The 21,216-nt window shown below is 45.6% G+C and overlaps 2 protein-coding genes across 4 annotated transcripts in view; both read right to left on the minus strand.

Annotated features, from left to right (window-relative positions):
- Positions 451–14,447, minus strand: TTC12 (tetratricopeptide repeat domain 12). The gene is given in 22 exon segments (XM_021376006.1): positions 451–618; positions 1,599–1,824; positions 3,144–3,243; positions 4,050–4,151; positions 5,017–5,085; positions 5,893–5,994; positions 6,085–6,219; positions 6,913–6,976; positions 7,191–7,283; positions 8,285–8,453; positions 9,051–9,139; positions 10,176–10,245; positions 11,114–11,302; positions 11,391–11,451; positions 12,162–12,233; positions 12,389–12,448; positions 12,622–12,743; positions 12,876–12,953; positions 13,535–13,565; positions 14,061–14,212; positions 14,317–14,392; positions 14,394–14,447. Coding segments are annotated over 22 exon segments (2,175 nt in total). The 5' UTR covers positions 14,433–14,447; the 3' UTR covers positions 451–542.
- The window catches only part of NCAM1 (neural cell adhesion molecule 1), an 80,787-nt gene continuing 77,811 nt past the window's right edge, over positions 18,241–21,216 (minus strand). For all 3 annotated transcript variants that reach the window (XM_021376009.1, XM_021376008.1, XM_021376010.1), the window contains one exon: positions 18,241–20,530. In XM_021376009.1, coding sequence (XP_021231684.1) covers positions 20,410–20,530 — 121 coding nt within the window. In that variant the 3' untranslated portion in view covers positions 18,241–20,409. The remainder of the gene's footprint in view (positions 20,531–21,216) is intronic.

Below are 21,216 nucleotides of genomic sequence, written 5' to 3' on the forward strand. Positions count from 1 at the left end.
GGTTTTGATCAAATTTACAAAAGTAATGTTACTAAAAGAAGCCAATCCTCATTCATTCGTTAACCTCATTACCATAAGCTATCACTAAGTCTCACAGCTCAGTAAACTTGTACATGAAAATCAATGTATTTAAGCAGGTGACATGACACCCGCAATACCAAAGTATTATGTAGCCCCCAGTAGGCAAGGGATTGTTTCTATTTTCTCCTACGCTCTGGGCACTGACTCACACCACAAAGCAGATGACCCACTGGTCAATGATTAAGCAGCAAGAAACCTGGCCCTAAGAAAGGGCAGCATCATTTCCTGAAGTGAATACAAGCTGAGCAGAAGTTGTTATTTTTAGTTGTTAGCCTCGATAATAAATTATTTTCTTTCTCCTGATATTTATATTGATATCATTTCTCTGGCTTCTGTGTGCGAGCAAACACTTGAAAGTGACTGAAAAGGTTATCTGCTTTGAATTAGCTTTATTAAGAAAAGAGGAAAACACGGAACAGCAAGGGATATTAACAGCATTTATCAAAGCTCTCTGGGAGATGTCAGGAGCTGTGCACGTATTTCATAGAGGAGTTCAGGATGGCCATGCCATTGAGCTCCCGCAGTTGAAAAATATGCCTGAAAAGACAAAGGGAAAGGTTGCTGAGGATGGGAAGTGACTAGCAACAAGATTTTTAAGCTCCCACCCTCTGCTATACCCCCTGACCAAACCATCAGGGACATTTAATGTGTTAATTCCTCCTGAAGTAACGTGACAAAAGGTTTCTAAATTACTATCCCCCACAAAAAGGAAAGCCAAAGTTCCAAATAACACTTGACAATTGTTCAGAGAGGTGACATTCCAAACCAACAGAGCAAACCAAAGAAGGTGTTTCCCTTTCACATCTCAGCAGTGTTTTGCAGAGCTCAGAGCAGATCCTTTCCTGCTCATTTGGGAGCTCCAAGAGATGCCAGGCACTTCTGGAACTTCAGCATTATCCTTTGCATTACCCTTTGCTTTCTGCAGTGGTTCAGGAGGTACAGTAATGTGCTGGAACTCACTTCTTTAACAAGAACGCAGCTCTGTGTCCATCTGGCAGCGTGCAGCTAGCTGGGGCTTGGCACGCTCCTGGCAGGCAGCAGCACAGACATTCTGTGCTGACATTTATACTTCTGTTGTGCTCTCATTTCTGACCTCTACAAGCTTAACATAACTCTTCCTCTGTCCATTCTTCCAGCACAAGTAACACGAAACAATGCAAAATGAGCTCCTGGAAGCAACTGGAGTGAGTGAAACAAAAAATCCTAAAGCGGGATGGGGCAGACAGTGCAGCAAGTGGGAATTACAGCTGGAGGAAGAGTGACATTCCATAGGACAGTTAGACAAGCTGCTCAGCTGCCCTCTACCTGCTGCCTCTCTGAATGGAATTGACCTACACTGGTTTGGTGTTACAGGATTCCCCATTTTCCTCCCCCCACCATGTTCCATTTCCCACATAGGTTCACCTGTCAGTTTTCCAAGAATTACCAACAAGTAACAACTGGATGATGCAGGAGAACAACAGTGTTTTGTTTCCACTGGTTTTGGTGGTTTTTTTTTTGTTTTTTTTTTGCTATACCTTGGTTCTGCAACACATAGCTTCCCCAGAGCAATTGCTGCATTCTCCTGCACTGAAGTTCTCGCAGCATCACCACCAGCGTGTTTCAACAGAACCATCACAATGTTGGAATTCAGTAAGGATGTCGCTGCTCCAGGAACGACGAGGCACTGGCCAAGGCAGAAAGCAGCATTTCCCACAATCATTTCATTCTCCGAGTCCAAGAGCTTCAGCAGCACGCTGAACTCTGTGAACAAGAAAGATTTCTTGTACACAGTGCATCCACACTTGCTCAAATAGCACTGATATCATAGAATCCTTTGACTCGGAAGGGACCATTCGAGGTCATCTAGTCCAACTGCCCTGCAATGAAGAGCATCTTCTGCTGCTTTTATCTGAACTCTAGAGCAGAACCCCCAGCACTGTTCCATGGGGAGGTATTTTCCTAGAAAACCTGGAAGACCAAATGTACTGCTTTGCCAGGTTCAGGATGCCATAAGCTTTCTCTGCTTCACACGTCTAGACATCTGTCTCAGCAAACTGAATCTACACACCATGAGGTTCTCCAGCACAGACTTTGTGTTTCTCCATTTGTTACACATTCCCCTAAATCTAAATGTGCCACTGATGCTGCTTGCTGACTAAGAGATCTTGCACTGTGATGGGTTTTATACCTTGATTCCAACAGGAATGAATCTCCTAGCAGCAGAGCAATGTCTGGGTTGGCAAAATGATGACAAAAATAGTGACTTTTCACAAGATGAATATCCAGAGTTTTGGTGAAAACAATGAGAGAGAATTGCTCTTGCTATCTGAGGAAATGGAAGCTTCATCTGCAGATGACAGTGAAAGTAATTTGGGTGTACAAAAGGAATATGATGCTCTGAGAGGCTTTTAATGAGTGTAAATCCTTTGGGTTCAAATAGAACTACACGAGCTGACAATTTCTTGACAGGTTCAACCATTTAGATCGCACTTAAGTATTCTCCATTGTAATTACATAAGCATTAATTGAATGTGGATTTTAAAGCAATCTAAGTAGTGTTATACCACACAACTAGAGCAAATATTAGTAACTCAAATACACCGAGACACCCACCCGTCTGATACTGGCAATCCACCTCCTCACCCATTTCCTTTTAATATGAGGTCAAATATCCACACATAAGTTGAAGGAAACTGTAAGCAACTCCAGCCTCTGGAATTCAGCTGTCTAAATATAGCTTCATCTTTCAGCCACCAACTTCTGAAGTGTAACAGAAACCAGGTCGTATTTCCAGAAGTACTATTTTCAAAGATTTCTGGCCTCCCAAAAAAAGTATTTCAAACCATTTTATGAAAGTTAATGGGCAGTTTCTCTAACTCAAGCTTGCTATGCAATGCACATGTTTCCATCCACACACACTAAGGCTCATTAAGAACCATCTCACATTACTTAGAAAACATGACAGAAGTCTTGCAAGAGTAAAACAAGAGTTTAGTTGTCCTAGAAGGGAAGAAGGTACATGGATGACGCTGAGATCACTTCTCTGCATTCTGTCTCTAATTAGTGAAGCTGTCACTTACTTTTATCTGACTTTACCAGCTCTTCTTGGGCTTGTCTGCTACTTCTTGTGCAGATGGAAAGAGTCTTTATAGCGTAATTGGATGTGATCTGTCCTCCAGCCTAGATTTGGATCAGAATATAGTGTACACTAATAAACATACAGTTCATGGCCCAACTTACTCAAGGTTACTAAACAGTTTAGGTACCATGGATACAGTTATTCCTTATCCCAGATAAAGACCTCAGGATGAACAGATACTGAAAAATAGAAGAGAAACCTCTCTTCCCTGCCAGTAGCACGCATACAGAATTCTCTCATTCTCTGGAGCTCAGTTTCTTTCAGTCAGCTCTGGTGCTTGCTAGTTACAAGAGCTAGACTGTCACAACTTTTTTTAGGCTGATTTAATCTGCAGGATGGCAAGTCTGTGTCATCTGCACCAGGCTGCGTGGACACATATCCCACTAGCTGCACAGACACACAGCTGAACAGCGCCTACAGACTATTACATGTACATACTTAGGGATACATTTCTCCCTAGCCTGATTCAGCACTCACTGGTCATCAGGGCAAAGGGCTCCATTGCCTTTCAATGGTCCAGATTTGATCATCCCTAATTTAAGCCTTAATCCTGCAACGGAGTCTGCAGTAGCTGATTCCTGCATTTGCAGATCTCCACAAGTAGAGTTGTAGGGACATCTGGCTCATGCAGAAACAACTGAAAAATTTGGGATATGGACTACAAGGCAGCAGTTATGCTCCAAGCTTCTTAAAACTGTGCTAGAGAACCCTGTTACTCTGATGGAATGGATGCAAACACGAGCAGAGTGACTGGCCTTCAGAAAGGAGGCTGAATGCAGGGGCAAGTTAGGTTTTCTTTAGGGACTACAAAAAGAAAAATCAAGTGAAGTCAGTGGAATTAACTTACCTTCAAGAATTTGATCATTTTCTTCACCACTCCTCCTTTCACTACTTCTTCTACTGCCAGTGAGGATGCTGCCAGGATGCGACTCAGCACTCCGATGGCTCTCTAAGTAAGAAAAGTGTGGGAGAAAAAAAGCAAAAAAAAAAAAAGACATTTATTTGTACAGACAACTTTATTTAAGGAGTTTTCAAATTATTTTGGTTTCGCAGATGGCAGAACAAACCCAAAGCCATTCAAGAGACAAAAGGAGAAGTTTACAGAAATATAATGAAGGACATCTTTAGGACGTGGCTTTTTTTTTGTCACTTACTGGAAAGTGAGCTCCACACCGCTTCTAAAGATTCCTATATAGAGGGAGGTGAGATCACAGTATGGTCAGAACACTCCCTGCATACTTATTTATTGAAACAAATACCACTAGTGACGACATTGAGTCTCTAATTGCTCATAAAACAGATCAGAACAGTTCATGTGAGTTCAGAAAGGTGAAGAGACTCTCAGCTGAGACCACATCTGCTTCCACCTATTTGGCTTGAATAATTACTGTATGTGGGAGTTACACACCATTAGTAGGAGTACAATGTCCTAGGAATGATTCACAACAGGAACTATAAAAAGGAACAGCTGTTAAACACCCAAACTGTTCTTGCTCCTTTGCTTCCAGATTGATTTAATGTTTTCTACTGAAAAGTATCCAAAGGATGAAATGATTTGTACAGGCTTCTACTTTGTAGGTTTCAAGAAAACACTGAAAATCTCCTGCCAGAGAGATATTCTCCTACCAGAATATCAAATAATCCAAGTGGCGTATTTTTTTTTGTTACTACTACTATTACTCAACATTAGTTTTAGGCTTCACCACCTAATGGAGAGGCTTCCACAAGGCTTGCACAGGACAGGAGTTGGCACTGAAGTACTCAGGTCCGATTGAGTGATGCAATCTTTTCTTAGTCCAGAGATGTCTACTTACTGTCACAATTCTTCCATCCTGATCCCTGAGGAGAGACATGCATCTGCCACTTATATCCACAGCAAGGCACTGCAAAACAACGCCAAGAACTCAGGAACAGCTGATTGCCAGAAAGCATTCAAGCAGAAATGCGTGAACAAACAAATTATTCTATGTTACAAACAGAGATGGGGACACACGTGGCCCTAAGTTACTAACTCTTCAGCAGTTTTTCTTTTTTAGTGTTTCTTCAGTTTAAAATAATTTTGGGATGTACCAAACACCCAAGAACATCCCAGATTTGGAGACTGATGCAATACAAACCATTTGCACCACGATGGCATGGTGCCATCTATGCCTTACCCTGCATTTTTGTCAAAAGAATGTCTCTGTGTGTGAATGATAGAAGTGTTACGGTTGGAAAAGCCCTCTAGGATCACCAAGTCCAACTGTCCACCTCAGTACCACATCTAGACATCAAACATGGAGGTGCTAATGGACATTTCTTACATTCTTCTGCTTCTTAGCTTATTTGAATTGTCAAGGACCCTTACTGGTAACCTTAAACACCAACAAAAACTAACAATTAACCAAACATCAGCAAAATCTAATATTGGAGCCTTAGGAGTGCCATAGCACATTTGTTGTGAAAGAGGGCTCTACATCCACACAGTGCAGTCATGCTCCTCTCCTGGTACAGACCGCAAGGCTTGCGCTGTTCTGTGGCCATTCTCTCTCTCATTCTATCAAAATGTTCCCAATTAGCTGCAGAAATTTAATGGGGCCCATTTACAGTAACAAGGAAGGAAGATGCTCCAACTGCTCCAAAAATTCTGAATTGCCAAGGAAGCAATCACAACCAGAAAGCTACCAAAGAATGTCTCAGGTCTTGTCTACCTGGATGATGGCATTTGATTCAAGCAGTAAGTTCATCATCAGGCCCAGAACTGCAAACACACACTCCTGATATTTGGGTGTGCCAACATCAGCACATCCATCCTATGCACAAAGGAGAGAAAAGTGTTATCAGTTCAGAGGTTCAGTGCAGGGATGAAAACACTGCTGTAGGGAGCCACCAAGCCTCCTTACCACCAGCTGTAAGCAGGCTTGCCAGCATTCTTTGTACTCAGCCATCTGTGCTCGGATGGTTGCATCTGCACACAGGTTCCCCATGATGCCAATGCAACGCGCAAGGGCTGCCTGGTCCACCAGCTTGGCTGAGGTCTAAAAACAGAAGAGCAGAAGAACAAAGTAAGAATAAATCATAGAATCATAGAATCACCAAGGTAGGAAAAGACTGACAAGATCATCCAGTCCAACCATCCACCTACCACCAATATAGCCCCACTAAACCATATCCCTCAACACAGCATCTAAACGTTTCTTGAACATCTCCAGGGTCGGTGACTCCACCACCTCCCTGGGCAGCTCATTCCAGCGCCTGACCACTCTTTCAGAAAAGTAGTATTTGATGACAACATACGGGTGTTCCTATCTCTCCGACTGAGATTTCGGAATCTTCCATAGAAGATTCCATCATAGAATGGTTTGAGTTGGAAGGGACCCATCAGGGCCACCTGGTGCCACTCCCTGCAGTGCACAGGGACACCCACAGCTCCATCAGTGCTCACAGCCCCGTCCAGCCTGACCTTGGCTGTCTGCAGGGACGGGGCACCACCGCCTCTCTGGGCAACCTGTGCCAGTGCCTCACCGCCCTTATTGCCAAACCTTCTTCCTTATCTCCAGTCTGAATCTCCCCTCTTTTAGCCTGAAGCCATTTCCCCTTGTCCTGTCACAAGAGACTCTGCTAAAAAGTCCATCTCCTTCCCTCTTACAGCCCCTTTAGATACTAGCGGGAGTTGTCACAAGACATGTACCAGAAGAATGTGTTGGAAACAGAATTAAGACCTCTCATACCAGCAGTTGAGTGAACAACGGTAAAACAGCTGTAGAAAACGTGAGGCGACACTGGGCTGTGAACCTGTTGAGGATAAAGAAAGCTATGTTTGAACAGTCAGAGCTTTAGAACATAAAAAACAACAAACAAACAGAGAAAAGCAACACAACAGCAACATACAGAGAAGGTAAACTGAGTAAAGAAGGTAAAATATCAAAGAAGGCTGGCAGCCTCTATCACAAGGTCACTTAGTATTTACTAATGCAACTTATTAAAAAACTGAAAAAGTGCAAGTTACTTTTCCTCTTGAATTAAATCCGACAGTATACTCATGGCACTGCTAGCCCTGGCATCAGTACTGTTGACGAACGTCACCAATATCTGCAGCCATCTGTTATTAATAGAAAAAAGAGACAAAAAATAAAAACTGTATGTCAGCTTTGGCCTAATTATAAAAGACACTTACAGGGAAGATCACTGGTGATGACTGCGTGGTTTAGAAGGATGTGCTGAGCAAACCCAACAGTCTTTGGGGGTGAGTGGGTGGGTTCTAACCAAAAAGCCTTACAGGACTTGGGATGGAAGTTGTATATAACATAGTGAAGTGCACACATCTGTTGGAGAATCTGTTCTGTTCATCCATTGGTTTAAACCTTTTAGTGCAAAGTAGCACGTTAAAAATTTCTCCTCTGCTTAACAGTTTAACTAGGAAATGGCTGTAAACTGAAAGAGGGTAGATTTAGACTACATATCAGGAAGAAATTATTTACTGTGAGGGTGGTGAGACACTGGAACACGTTGCCCAGTGATGTTGAGAATGCCCCCTCCCTGGAAGCATTCAAGGCCAGGCTGGATGGGGCTGCGAGCAACCTGGTCTAGGGGGAGGTGTCCCTGCCTATAGCAACCAACCCAAACCATTCTATGAAGGAAATGGAAGGACAAGAGCAAAGAGGTAAGAGGCTTTTTAATTCTCTACTCAGTGAGCCTCGGCAACACTGACTCATTATAAATGCTAATTGCCTGATGAGGAGAGAGCAGCAGCTTGAAAGCATGAGTTATCAAGAGGCAACATTGTTAAGTTCTTGCTGAAGTACTAGACACACACCCTTACTGGTTTAAAAACCATAACTATGCTTCAAAGTTACATTTGTTCACAAAGAAACCCCTTCTGCTTAGTTTCACAGACACCTCCAGGTACAAAGTTTGCTTTTTCCATACACATGACTCCCACTTTTGCACACCTTGGCCTACGGCAGAGGTCTCAATGTCACGACGTCCCTTTTGGAAGCCTGTCACCCACTTGGTGCTCCTGCTCAGGGCTAGTGGAGCGAACTTCGGACCTCTGAGACCAGGGTTAAGGGACCTCTATGGAATTACAGTTGCATCTCTTACCTGGATAGATCCTGGTGCCTGACCAGCAGTCTCCTCCCATTCTCATTATCTGAGTAGAGAGCGATTAGTGCCAGCGTCTCCTTTTGGATCTCCAGTACACCAGAACACAGCAGTTTCGACAGCTGTGCATTCACATCAGTGTGAGTCAACAGCAGCCGCTGATTTTCTTCTGGAAAAAGAAGGAATCTAAGCACGATGTCACAGGTGATGAAATCCCCATCATCACTCCTGCTCTCACTAACTACACATTCCCTCGTGCATCAGCTGGACCCAGTGACACATAAGTCAACAACACAGGTGCAGGCACCAAGCACTCTGTATTTTCCCTGTGGCAGTCTGCACCACTTCACTGCTCCCAACCCACCCCCAACCTCCCTGCAAACCTCAGAGAAACAGAGGCAAGAAATACCCAACCAATGACCCCTTAATGCCAACGCCAGTGGAATTCACCTTTCTCTAACAGCACTTCTGCTTTTTACAGGTAGAACTGCTTAAAAAAGACAAAATGAACGTGATGTTATCATAAGAGGCAGCAATAATCACAGGGAATTGGCCTTCTGCCCCTTCAGTATATGTAAGATGCACACAGAAATAGCCTGGAAACTCAGCCCCGTGCTGAAGTACCACCCAGCAGAATAGGCCTGACAGTAAGGCCTAGACCCAAGCGCTCTGGGATAGAGATGCTCATGCCAAACAACAATCTTAGACCCAGTGTGTGCCATATTAGCAGAACATGAACAATGACTAATGTTGATCACAGTTTTACCATTCCCAGTGCAGACAGCTTGCCAAAGGGAGAGAAGAGAAACAGAAAGATCCACTTCAGCAGCGCTCTTTTTCTCCGCGCAGAAGCCCCTAAATGAGAAACGTTAGCTTGCAAAAGGAACCCAGGGCAGATGAAACAATGAGGGCTAGCTGTTTGGCTGGAAACATCGGGAAAGCCTCACAGCAATGAGGATCTGCCATACTAACACTTAAGCCCATAAGCTCTCATAACAGCTCATTAGTTAAATGTTCTTAGATGTTTAACCAGATGTGTTTTCCAGACGACCTCCTCCAATGTCAGACTGATGTTTTACTGAACCTACACCACTCTCAGCACACACTGACCCCACACACTCAGTATGCAGCACAAGTAATGCATTCAGTTTGACACGCCCATGGAGAGCCAGGGTGTGAGAGCTTGGTGCAAATCTGGAAGCACACGGCAGCAGAAGAACAGCTCTTCCCTTTTCCAACCTGATCACACTGTTCTGAACCAACTCAGTTGTGCAAAATTTTCAGATCACATCTTTTCTATGGATATTGCTTGCGTCTATCATCTATCTTCCTGAACCTTACTCAAATACACATTCAGGCAAGAGATCCCTTACAGGACAAAGTTTAGAAAGCAATTGAATTAGATTTGTTTCTTGATTACCAAAACACAATCCAATGGCTGCCCAGAACATGCAGCAGCAGAAGACACAGGTCCCAGAGGGAATCCTCCTCCTTGATTACAGGACAGAGGAGTTTTACAGGTTACATTGCAGAGCTGAGGCGAGATATTTACTGATGTCCAGCCAGACATACTTAAAGCAACTATGCTTTTACATCAGCTATTCTTTTGCAGTAAGCTTTCAGTCTTGCTCTCACCATTAGAGACAGGGGAACTGCACAGAAACAGGAGATCAGAGACAGAAGCAGAAACTCATGAGTTGTCCACGGCATCCAAGAGAGCCTGTTTGTTTGGGCCAGATACAAGTCAGTCTATTCAGACATTACAAACAGTTATTCCATTATCTTGTGATCATTTCATCTGCATTTCGTGAGGTGATTGAGTTTCTTGAAAACAACATTGTCACTTCCTCATGCTGTAACGTGCTACTGTTCTCTTCTGGAGAGCTCTTACCGTCTTACGACCTCGTTGTCATTGATGATACTGAACCCATTGTTTGTTCTAAATAAAGTTTGCTCAGTGCCTGAAAAGAAGCAGAGAGAAACGTGTCAGCTCTGTGAGCCATCTGGCCGATGAACCATGGTGAAGGCAGACACCTGCTCCGCTGCAACACAGCGTTGAAGGAAAAGGTCACTGGATCAACAGCTTTGGGGAAAGGACATTTGCATTGTGAAAAGAGGGGAAAACCTTCAAGAGCACTTGAAGTAGAAACAGCTTTGAAGCAGAAGACCACTCTAATTAATGCCTGGTGTGGTGAAGAATGATTGACTTCATGTTCAAGGGTTTTTATGAGGACTTAAGCAGGAGACTGGCTTTGCAAATCAATATTGTTCAACAGAGAATCGCAAACTTTTCAAAACTAATTTCAGACCACTTAAGTGATAGTGACAGGACAAGGAGGAATGGCTTTAAACTGAAAGAGGGGAGATGTCAGATAGAGGTGAGGAAGCAATCCTTTCCTCAGAGGGCGGTGAGGCGCTGGCACTGCTGCCCAGAGAGCTGTGGGTGCCCCATCCCTGCAGGCACTCAAGGCCAGGTGGGATGGGGCCCTGGGCAGCCTGAGCTGGTGGGGGGCAGCCCTGCCCGTGGCCGGGGGGTGGCACTGGGTGGGCCTTAAGGTCCCCTCCAACCTGAGCTGTTCTATGGTTCTATGAAATGTTCAAATACTTAAGAAGTATCAACAGCTAACCTACTGAATTGGTTTAGTTATTTAAAAAAAAAAACAACATATGGAAACATCTACTGTATGTAAATGTTGAAATAGCAAACATCATTTGTTCTATTTTTTTAACAGAGGAATGGCCTTTTGGTCCTTTAAAAACCACCACAGTTGCATTCATCCTCCGAGTTACAACTCCCCATGGACAACAAGCCTTGCATCAAGCACTCACACTCTTTCACGGCTCCTGTCAGAACTTGGATCCCTCCTGTATAGTAGAGGATATTCTGGTCAGGCCTGTCAAGTTTCTGCAGCAGTTCTTTTACAGACAGAGCTGCATGTTTTCCAGACTGAAATGCCTTCATCGCTCTGTCTTCCTCTTGCATTCTTTTTTCCTCCAAGTTAACCTCATTCATGCAATCTTAGAAAACAAAAGAAATCAAAGTAAGTTAGCAAAACATTCTTATCAGAAACCAAGTGACAAGAGTATCAAAACTGACACTCCTTACCTTGAAATAAACTTTCCTTCTGGGGATCGATCTGTAAGAGCTTCTGGTAACACTGCCTGGACTAAACTCAGAAAAGAAACAGGCTCTTATTTTCAAAGAGGAATGGGGAGGTGCTACCATCCCTGGCTGTCAGTTCCTGGCCTACAGGACTGTAGAAGTCTGAGGAATAAGATTTACCAAACGAGGCAAACCAAAGTTTTGATATTCCATTATTTTAACAGTTTTTAGCTTCCATCAGTACTCCAGACATGAATGTGGAATTGAATCTTCTGTTTGACATACAGCACCACAGAAAGAAAAAGAAACGCTATTGCTCCCATTAGCATCTTTTGTCCTAACAGTTCACTTAACCCAAAATGCAGGGAGGTTTTCCCCTTCAGAGGCCACATACAATCATTACTTATTGCGCTGTAGTTTAATAACACCGCTGCATAGAGCGATTTAGGATAGAAGAGAGGAAAAACATTTTGCTCATTTGTCGCCAAGTGGCGACAAATCCCCACCAGATAAAGCGTGGGCATTGAGCACAGGACTGCCTGCAGGCTGACAGAGTGCAGCTGCCGCACATTCTGCGCAAACCACCAGATCGGACACCAGAGGTAGAAAGAAGACCAGATTTTAGAATTATTTGTCTTTGCAGGGCAGAATTTCTCTCAAGCTCCATGTACTTTCATTTGTCTGATGCAAAACACAACAAATCAGTCCCTTTCACCCACAACATCACATCAAAATCACAGAAATCGTCTAACAGAAGTGATTTAGTCAACTCACCTCATCGTAGTGCTTAAGCGCCAGGTGAGCTTTCCCCATTAGAAAATAGGCTTTAATGAATTTTGCATTGCACTGTGTTAAAAAAGGAATTTTACACAAAGACTTTAGAAACTTCAAATATCTCCCCCCCCACCCAACATATTCCCACTTCCATTGGCACGCCATCTCCTTATTGTCAGCCGCACACAAACACTCGACCTGACCACAGAGCAGCATGCTGAACGTACCTTTAATGCCCACTCACAATCACCAATGGCTTTTCCATATTCATGCATCTTCAGGTAGGCCTGAAATACAGCCAACAAAGTCCCTTTTCTAAGCCTCGGTGTAAAGCAACACCTATTGCCTTTTGTGAAACTCCCGCAGGAAGCAGAACCATCCTTTTCGGGACCTGTGCCACTAACAGAACACTGAGAGCAGTATGCTGGTCGGCACGCCAGCAGGTCGCTCCCACACTGACCTGTGCTCTGTTGGTGTACAGCTCTGGCTTGTCCTTCAGCTTCTGCAGGCCGTCAGTGTACCTCTGGGCTGCTGTGTTGTAGTCCCCTTTCCTGAAGGCATCATTTCCCTTCTCCTTCAGAGCTGTAGAACAATACACACACATTCCAAGTAACCCTTTGGCATTTTTTTTTGTCCCGATGCAGTGACACATCTCAAACCATGCCAGCTAGGTACCTCCTGAAGGCATTAGCTGGAAGAGCCCCTGGTGATTACCATTTGCTAAGCGTTCATTTCTCTTCCTTCGTTTAGCTCTTTCTTTTGCATCTTTCTCCAAAGCAGCCAGGAAGCCCTCTTGGAGCCAGGAGGAGAGTTGGTGGCATTTTTGTTAGGAAAAATTAAAAAAGAAAAATTCACTTTATTAAAAATCAAACTGCAGATGAGAAAAAGAAAGTCATTTCTAAGGTACATCTGAGCAATTTCTCTACAAAGAACCATAGAATCCTTAGATTTTGAAGGGACCTTAAAGACAGTCTGGCCCAACTCCCTGCAATGCACAGGGACACCACAGCTCCATCAGGTTGCCCAGGGCCTGATCCAGCCTTGAAAGTCGCCAGGGATTGGGCACCACATCACAAGAAAATCTTAAGGAAATGCTTCAGAAGTTAAACTGGAAGGGGAATGTCACATCTGTGCTTGAGATTTGTTTCTTTCTGAATTCAGAACAACTTTTTACAGGAGGCCATTCTGCAATAACAAACTACACCAATGGACATGCACAGCCACATGGTATGAGCCACAAATGCATTTCTAGATGTGACCAAAGAGTTTGCCTCCACTTTAGTGGGAATGGAACAAGCTGAGAGTGATCCTCACTGCACCTCTGCTACAGCACACAGAAGGAGTGCGAAGGGCTGCAGGGAGCATCGCGTTACCTGTGTGCACTGCCTCCGCGTTTGTGGGATCCTAAAAAAAGAAAAATATAGCACATGCACATTTGCACACGGATAATTCAGTAGAATCCTTAACAGCAACAGAAAAGTTGGTGAAATACGTCTTCCAGCACCCAAAGGGAGCTTACACACAGGAAGGAGAGCGGATTTTTACATGGTCTGATAGTGACAGGACAAGGGGGAATGGCTTTAAATGACAAAAGAGCAGATGTTAAACTAAACTAAAACAGGTGAGATGTGAGGAAGCAATCCTTTCCTCAGAGGGCGGTGAGGAGCTGGCACTGCTGCCCAGAGAGCTGTGGGTGCCCCATCCCTGGCAGGCACTCAAGGCCAGGTGGGATGGGGCCCTGGGCAGCCTGAGCTGGTGTGGGGCAGCCCTGCCCATGGCCGGGGGGTGGCACTGGCTGGGCTTTGAGGTTCCCTTATGCATCGTTCGAGTTTTTATGCTTGGCAAGAGGTGAACGAGCACCATGTGCAGAAGGCAGGGCCACGGGTGCGGGGCACAAACCTGTATGGGAACGCGTGTGTTGATGACCGTCCTGTCCACCGCGGCCGTGCTCTGCTCGTTGCCCTCCCGCTCCCGGAGCAGTCGGTCCGTCTCGGCGATGGCTCCGTCCCGGACAGCGGTGTCCGCAGAGCTCAGGCCCTGCACCAGGCGGCCTGGGGAGACCCGACACGGAAGAGACGGGCGCGGAGTTTTTAATTTCCCCTTCCCTCCCCCGTCCGTTTCACCCAGCCCGCTCCCCTCCCGCTGCCCCGCTCACTGATGTCGTCCACGCGGCGGAGGAAGCGCTGGAAATCCTCCTCCTGCTGCGGGTCGGACAGCGCGGCCATGGCGGGGCCCAGGCCGGAGGTTGCGCAGCGTCTGAGGCGTTGCCATGGATACCACGCTGCTGACGTAACGACAGCGGGGAAGAGAGCGCGGGGCGTGGTTATGCAAAGCAGTGGGAGTGGCCATGCATCAGGAGGCGGGGTCTCTGCAGCCGCCATTTCGTGTTCGCCGCCTGCAGCGCTGCCTCGTGGAGTCGCGTGTATTCGTTGTCCTGGGAAAGCCGGGGAATAAAGCCACCCCGAAGGTCTAAGAGAATAAAAACTGTTACAGTTAAACCGCACACAGCACAAAGAGCCGGGCTCGTTGGTAAGCTAGGGCTGTTTTGGAGGTGCCTCTCTCCCGGGCTCTGCAGATTCAGCTTGAGAACGATGATGCTTTTTGCTCTACGCTTTACCAGTTAAATCAACACCACAAATAATTCTCTTTCCCCGTGCCGGGTGATTAGAGCTTGCTGTCCCACCGCCCGCTGCTATGACCGTGAGCTCTGTGCCGCTGCCTCAAGGGATGGCTGCGGAAAAGCGATTCCCCGTGAGCTGAGCTGCTCTGACACCGCCCGGCGTGGAGCAGCTGGGGAAGGCTTGGACAGGACGCCGAGCGATGCACCCTGAAGCGCAGCTTATGCACGAGGCTTTTGTTCAGCTGAATTCAGTTGGAAATGAAACAATAGAGGGAATTGGATCTGTGTTGCCCGGGGCTAGTGCACAGCCCCGAACGAGGACGTTCTCAGACCCCGAAGAAGTGGTTTTCCTATGGAAGCCACGCTGCGAGTTAACATTGATTGTGACTGCTTCAGCCTGCTGCCGTGTTCCGAGGAGATGGGGACAGCCTTGTCTAAAGCAGCGGAGCGCAGACATACGGGGTCACTCACAGCAGCTCTGCTCCAACACTGCCCTGCTGCACAGCATGGCGAGCTGCGTTCAGAGCAGAGCAATGTGCTGCTGGGGAAGCAGAAATGGCAGAGCTGTGCTTGGGATAACAGGCACTGCAGCTCAATACACTTACCAATGTTATTTTCTGTGTGCAACTCCAGCAACCAAGGACTGACACACAGCAGAGCTCTCAGGTTCTCAGGTCCCATCCTGGGAAATCAGAGTCATTCAGGTTGGAAAAGACTTCTCAGATCATCCAGTCCAACCATCCACCTACCACCAATTTTGCCCACTGAGCGTGTCCCTCAGTGCCACATCTCCACGTTTCCTGAACACCTCTAGGAATGGTGACTCCACCACCTCCTTGGACATCCTGTGCCAGTGCCCGACCACTCTTTTGGAGTTGCTTTTCCTGATATCCAACCTGAACCTACACTGGAGCAGTTTGAGGCCGTTCCCTCTCATCCTATCACTGTTAACCCAGGAGAAAAGACTGACCCCCATCTCCCCACAACCTCCTGTCAGGGCGTTGTGGAGAGCAATGAGGTCTCCCCTGAGCCTCCTCTTCTCCATTCTGAACAATCCCAGCTCCCTCAGCTGCTCCCCATCACACTTGTGCTCCAGACCCCTCACAGCTCCGTGCCCTTCTCTGGACACGCTCCAGGGCCTCCACGTCTTTCTGGTAGTGAGGGGCCCAACGCTGAGCACAGCCCTGAGGTGCGGCCTCACCAGAGCTGAGTGCAGGGGACGGTCACCTCCTGCTCCTGCTGGCTGCACTGCTGCTGACACAACCAGGATGCCGTTGGCCTTCTTGGCCACCTGGGCACACTGCTGGCTCACGTTCAGCCGAGCGTTGACCAACACCCGCGGGTCCTTTCCCTCCGCACAGCCTTCCAGCCACTCTGCCCCAAGCCTGCAGCGCTGCGTGGGGTTGTTGTGGCCAAAGAGCAGGACCCAGCACTTGGTCTTGTTAAATGTCATCCCATTGGCCTCAGCCCAGCGATCAGCCTGTCCAGGTCCCTCTGCAGGGCCTTCCTACCCTCAGGCAGATTGACACTTCTCCCCAATTTGGTGTTGCCTGCAAACTTACTGAGGGTGCATTCAATGCCCTCAGCCAGGTCATCAATAAAGGTATTAAACAGGACTGACCCCAGTACTGATCCCTGGGAACACCACTATGACCGGTCACCAGCTGGGTGTAACTCCATTCACCACCACTCTCTGGGCCCGGCCATCCAGCCAGTCTTTACCCAGCAAGGAGTGTACCTGCCCAGGCCATGGGCTGCAGCTTCTCCAGGAGGATACTGTAGGAGAAATCAATGCTTAAAACAGAATTAAATGGAGTTTGATTACTCCAGCATCAACCAGGTTCAGGGACATGACTTGGGATATGTTACTGACACCTTCTGAAGCCAGCACTCACGCACACGCGCACACCACTCAGCCTTCCTGTGGGACACCCAGCTGACTCAGGTTCACAGCAGCGTTCAACAGCACTGGTGTGTTTGTCATCTCAAGGAAGTAATGTGAAGTAGGACAGAAGGACAGACCTGACAAATGCTCCTCACTGTGGCACCCGGCACTCCAGAAGAGCTCTGTACACAACTCCTGACATCTGAAGAAGTGCAGACTGCAGGCATGAGGTTTTTTGTTGGTATTTTTTTTTTGTAATTTTTATTTGAACACAGTATTCTGACAGAATGCAAAGTCAAAATCCTCAGTTAGTATCAGTATTTACACCAGTGAGAATGGGAATAAAGGTGGAACTGATGTTTTACTCGGTAAAAAGATTTTTTGTTTTTTTGTTTTTTTAACAAGATAGAAGGCCCCCAAAAGTAGGGAATGCTGGGTAAGGATGTCAGTGGAGGTCTGAGAACAACTATCAAAACAGCCTAGTGTGAAAACCTGGGGTTTGAAGGCTCCATAGAAAAGTGTGAAAATAAAACTCCACTCTAAAAGCTGAACAACTGGATGCACTATTACCTCATCATCGTTACGTATGGTGCAGCATGAAATGTAGTCACTCCACAACTAGAAGCAGATCAGTCTGAGTTGCCATATAGATATATATATGTATGGCATGGATACATATATAAACATATACAGCGCAAACGGCATCAGGTTGGTCCCTCTTCAAAGGTTTAAATAAAAGCAATGAAGCCTAAGCTACCTTGGGAATGGGATATTTATAAATTAAAACAAATTATTCTCCATTAAGGGCAAGTATAAAAACGCTCTCCAAAATTAATCTAAGGGTACTGGGGATAGGGAGGTCACAGGGGCACTAAGGGAGCAGGACAGACGCGGTGCTGGCTCCATCCACGAGACACAACCCGGCAGGCACCGGGTGCTGTGACACAGCTGGGTGCCGGATGGGGCCCTGGGCTGGTGGCCTTACATGGCAGAAATGCCAGTCCCGGTGACAGCCACCACAGTGCCACCCACTGGGTGCTGACCAGTGGCACTGGACATGCTCTGGGTCACTGTGCTGAGCAGCGTTTGCTCCTATTGGCTGCTCAGAGAGGCATAACTTATGAGGTCCTAGGGACCACGGACCAAATTTCACCTTACTTACACCAACACCGCTGTCACGGGTCAAGCATGGGCCAAATCTGACATGAGGCTCTCAAGTGAGGACCTGTCCTGCCCTGCTGTCCTGCCTGGGACGGTATTGCCTGAGTGTCTGTGCCTGCATATCCAGCCATCCTCCACTTCCATCCCCAGGAGCTGAGGAAAAAATGCAAAAACCCCACACTTAGCAAATGACAAAACCACTGTTTTTCACAGTTTGAAATCATGTGATGCCACTGTAAAAGACTGCATACTCAGAAGGACACACCAACGAGAGCGGCTCAGTTCACCTGAGCCGAGCACGGTCTCCCAACCCTGTCACCCTTCTGCTCGTCCCCTTGGTGCAACGCAACAGATGCCATCGTCAGCTCGGGTTTGTCATTTAAAGGCTTGTGTTCCTTCTAAGAGTTGTTCTCTTTTTTTTCCTGAATATATATATATTTTAAATCTGAACTATCCGCTACACCTTCCACATCCAAACTATGTTGAAGCTTTTTTTTTTTTTCAATTATTTCAATACTATGACAAAAAACACATTTCACACTAAAAGTCACGCACCCACAGTGCACAAGCTTGCAGATCTAAAGTAGAAAAAAAAAAAAAAAGAAAGAAAGAAAGAAAACCAAAAGAAAAACAAACAAAGCAAAACCCCCAGAGAAGGAGCGCCTCTATACAACGGGCTGGTCTTCCTCTGCCTTCCTTCTGCTCAACCTTCTCTTCTTCCCACCCCAAAGTCTCAGTGTTACTCCATGACTCCCAATGACAACTTGCTGGCAAGCTCCCACCTACACCACAGCAACGCACGTGCGACATCAACGCCCCTCTCTGATGGCTAAAGGCATGATGCAAAGAGCAGGGACATCAGTGGGAGTCTTGGCACTGCTGCCGAAGCGCTCAGCCATGGTTCCATGGTTTGGATGCTGCAGGGCATACGTGGGTGACTTAACAGACACGATGTGCTGGAGCTGTCTTTGCAGAAGGGGTCTTACATAGAGTCACAGAGTCCTTTGGGTTGGAAGGGACCCTTAAAGGTCATCCAGTCCAAATTCCCTGCAATGAGTAGGGACACTTAGATGCTGCCAAGCACCCTCTGCTCATGAACATCACCCACATGAGTGCAGGACATTCTGGTTTTAGCGTTACCACTCCTCAAAAGAAAACTTTATTTAAGTGCAGAAAGTCATTGCTTTTAAATCAGTTTCTGGGGTCAAAGGAAATGGTATTTACCAACATTCTAAAGAGAAACGGATGTAGTCAAACATCCAAGACAAGACCAGCCCAGCCCTAACTGTACAGTCTCTCTTCTGCTTCTCAAAGCTCTGGGAGGGTTCCATGAAGGAAAGAGAAGAATGTCCTAAAAAAGCAGAGATGATATTTTTCTTATGCAGTCAGGCCCAGGTCCAGCAAGGGACTTACAGTCTTAATAAATTTAAGTATATAAGGAAACTCTCACCAGCAACTCTCTCATTCGAAGTTAAGTGTGTTTATGTGGATTGCTGGATACAGAGCTCAATTGGTGACAAGTGGTTGGAATATTCCCCACGCCCCACCCCCCAAAAAAACAAACCGAAGACCAGCATTACTCTTTTTTCTTACTCCAGTAAGAAATAATAATAATAATTATAATAATAATAATAATTAAAAAAGATAAAGGGGAAACTACTGTAAACATTGATATTTTAAAATGTCTCCCTTTGCAAAGCAAGCATGCTGCTAACCTAGTATCTAGAGTCTGGATTTACTTTAAAAAAAAAAAGGCAGCTATTTTACAAATACATTTAAACACAACAAAAGTTAAAAAAAAAAAAGTCAATTGTAAACACTGGAGAGAACAAAAGTTGGCAAAAAATTAACATAAAATTTAAAGAAATGTAGAGTCTGAATACTGCAAATTGAAATACATCCCCCGAAGCTGCAATTTTGGCATTCTTCCTAACAAAAATAATAAACCCCCAAATCAATGTCTAATGTGGAGAACAGAATTCAGCCACAAAGAGCTCAAGACACTTTGCATACTGAATACAAGGTGAACAGAAATTATAACTTATTTATGAGGCTTTACATATTTCAAACTCGACTGAAAAGTATAAAAATAAATTGTGGACTTTGTTCATCAGGTACCATCTGTACCAAGTAGTCAAGCAGTACAGTGGTTGTATCTACTATTCTAACCAAGGAAAGAACAGGGTCTTCTTTTTTCTTTTCTCTTTTTTCCTTTTGTCTAAGACTGGTTGACTCTGAGCTCCTCAGCGATGCTGGAAGTGGTATTTTGCAATTTTGCTTATTTAAATATACAAGGGGACATCTGAGCCCCTGATTTGGTGATGGGTTTAACCCTGTTTTTAAAACGTATTACTTTTTAAAAGCAAGTGCACAACAAATAGAACCTTCCTAAAAATCTTAAGAAAAAAAAAAAAAAGAAAAAAAGAGAGAACCCCCCCTCCCCATTTATGCATTTTCTGTTTTGTTTGTTTTTTTTTTTAAAAAAAAGGCAACAGACACTAGAGGAATGAGATGTGTGTTGTGTTTCGTGTTTAAAATGCTTGGGTGAAGTCGCTCTGTCATGTTTTCTCATCTGTCGCTGATCATGCTTTGCTCTCGTTTTCATTTGTTTGTGTGGCTTCATTGGGGACCGTCTTCACTTCTGCTGGAGGTGTCTTAGTTTCCGTTGCTTGCACTTCAGATTTGTCTTCTACTGGGGTTTTCCTGAAGAAGAATCACCAAAATGGCACAGTTTAGTGACAGGGAAATACAGACCATGTGTGGTAGATTAGCGATCAGGAAAGAAGTGTTTCTGGAAACACTCAAACGTGTCTCCTTGGCAGTGCAAAATGACAGATGCAAAGATAAGGACAACCAAACTCACCTCCCCCCAGTTTGCTTAGCTCTACTGAAATCCTTCTGGAATTTCCTCCTGCACTGGGCTACTATAGCGGGAGGATGCACTGGGCTGCAGCAGAAGCACAGAAGGGTGTGCAGCAGTGTGGAGTGTCACAGGAAAACAGGAAAACTCACACAACTGCGAATGAATTTGGTTTTTACCATCACTCATTTATGCCACCCAAGTGTCCTGTTAAAACAGACTGCCACTTTAGCAGTAGATCCCCTTTCCTACAGGAAGTCATCCCCATAATTTCACAGTATGTAGCAGCAGGACAGGAAACATGGTAAGTGGATTTTGTCAAATGCATTTTCACAAGCATGGGGAAGGTCAACACCTAACACTGATTCTTCACCTGTCCTTGGCACTTACTGCAGAATCAGAGTCCAACGCTCTTCACAGCCATGGGAAGTGCAACACTGGGAACACCTGGTAGCCTTCCCGTTCTATCCCATTAGCTGCAAAGTCAGCCTGAGACGGCTGGAACCCCACTGCACCCTGACCAGTGGGT

This window comes from Numida meleagris, chromosome 23 (assembly GCF_002078875.1).
Source record: "Numida meleagris isolate 19003 breed g44 Domestic line chromosome 23, NumMel1.0, whole genome shotgun sequence".
Taxonomy (NCBI): Eukaryota; Metazoa; Chordata; class Aves; order Galliformes; family Numididae; genus Numida; species Numida meleagris.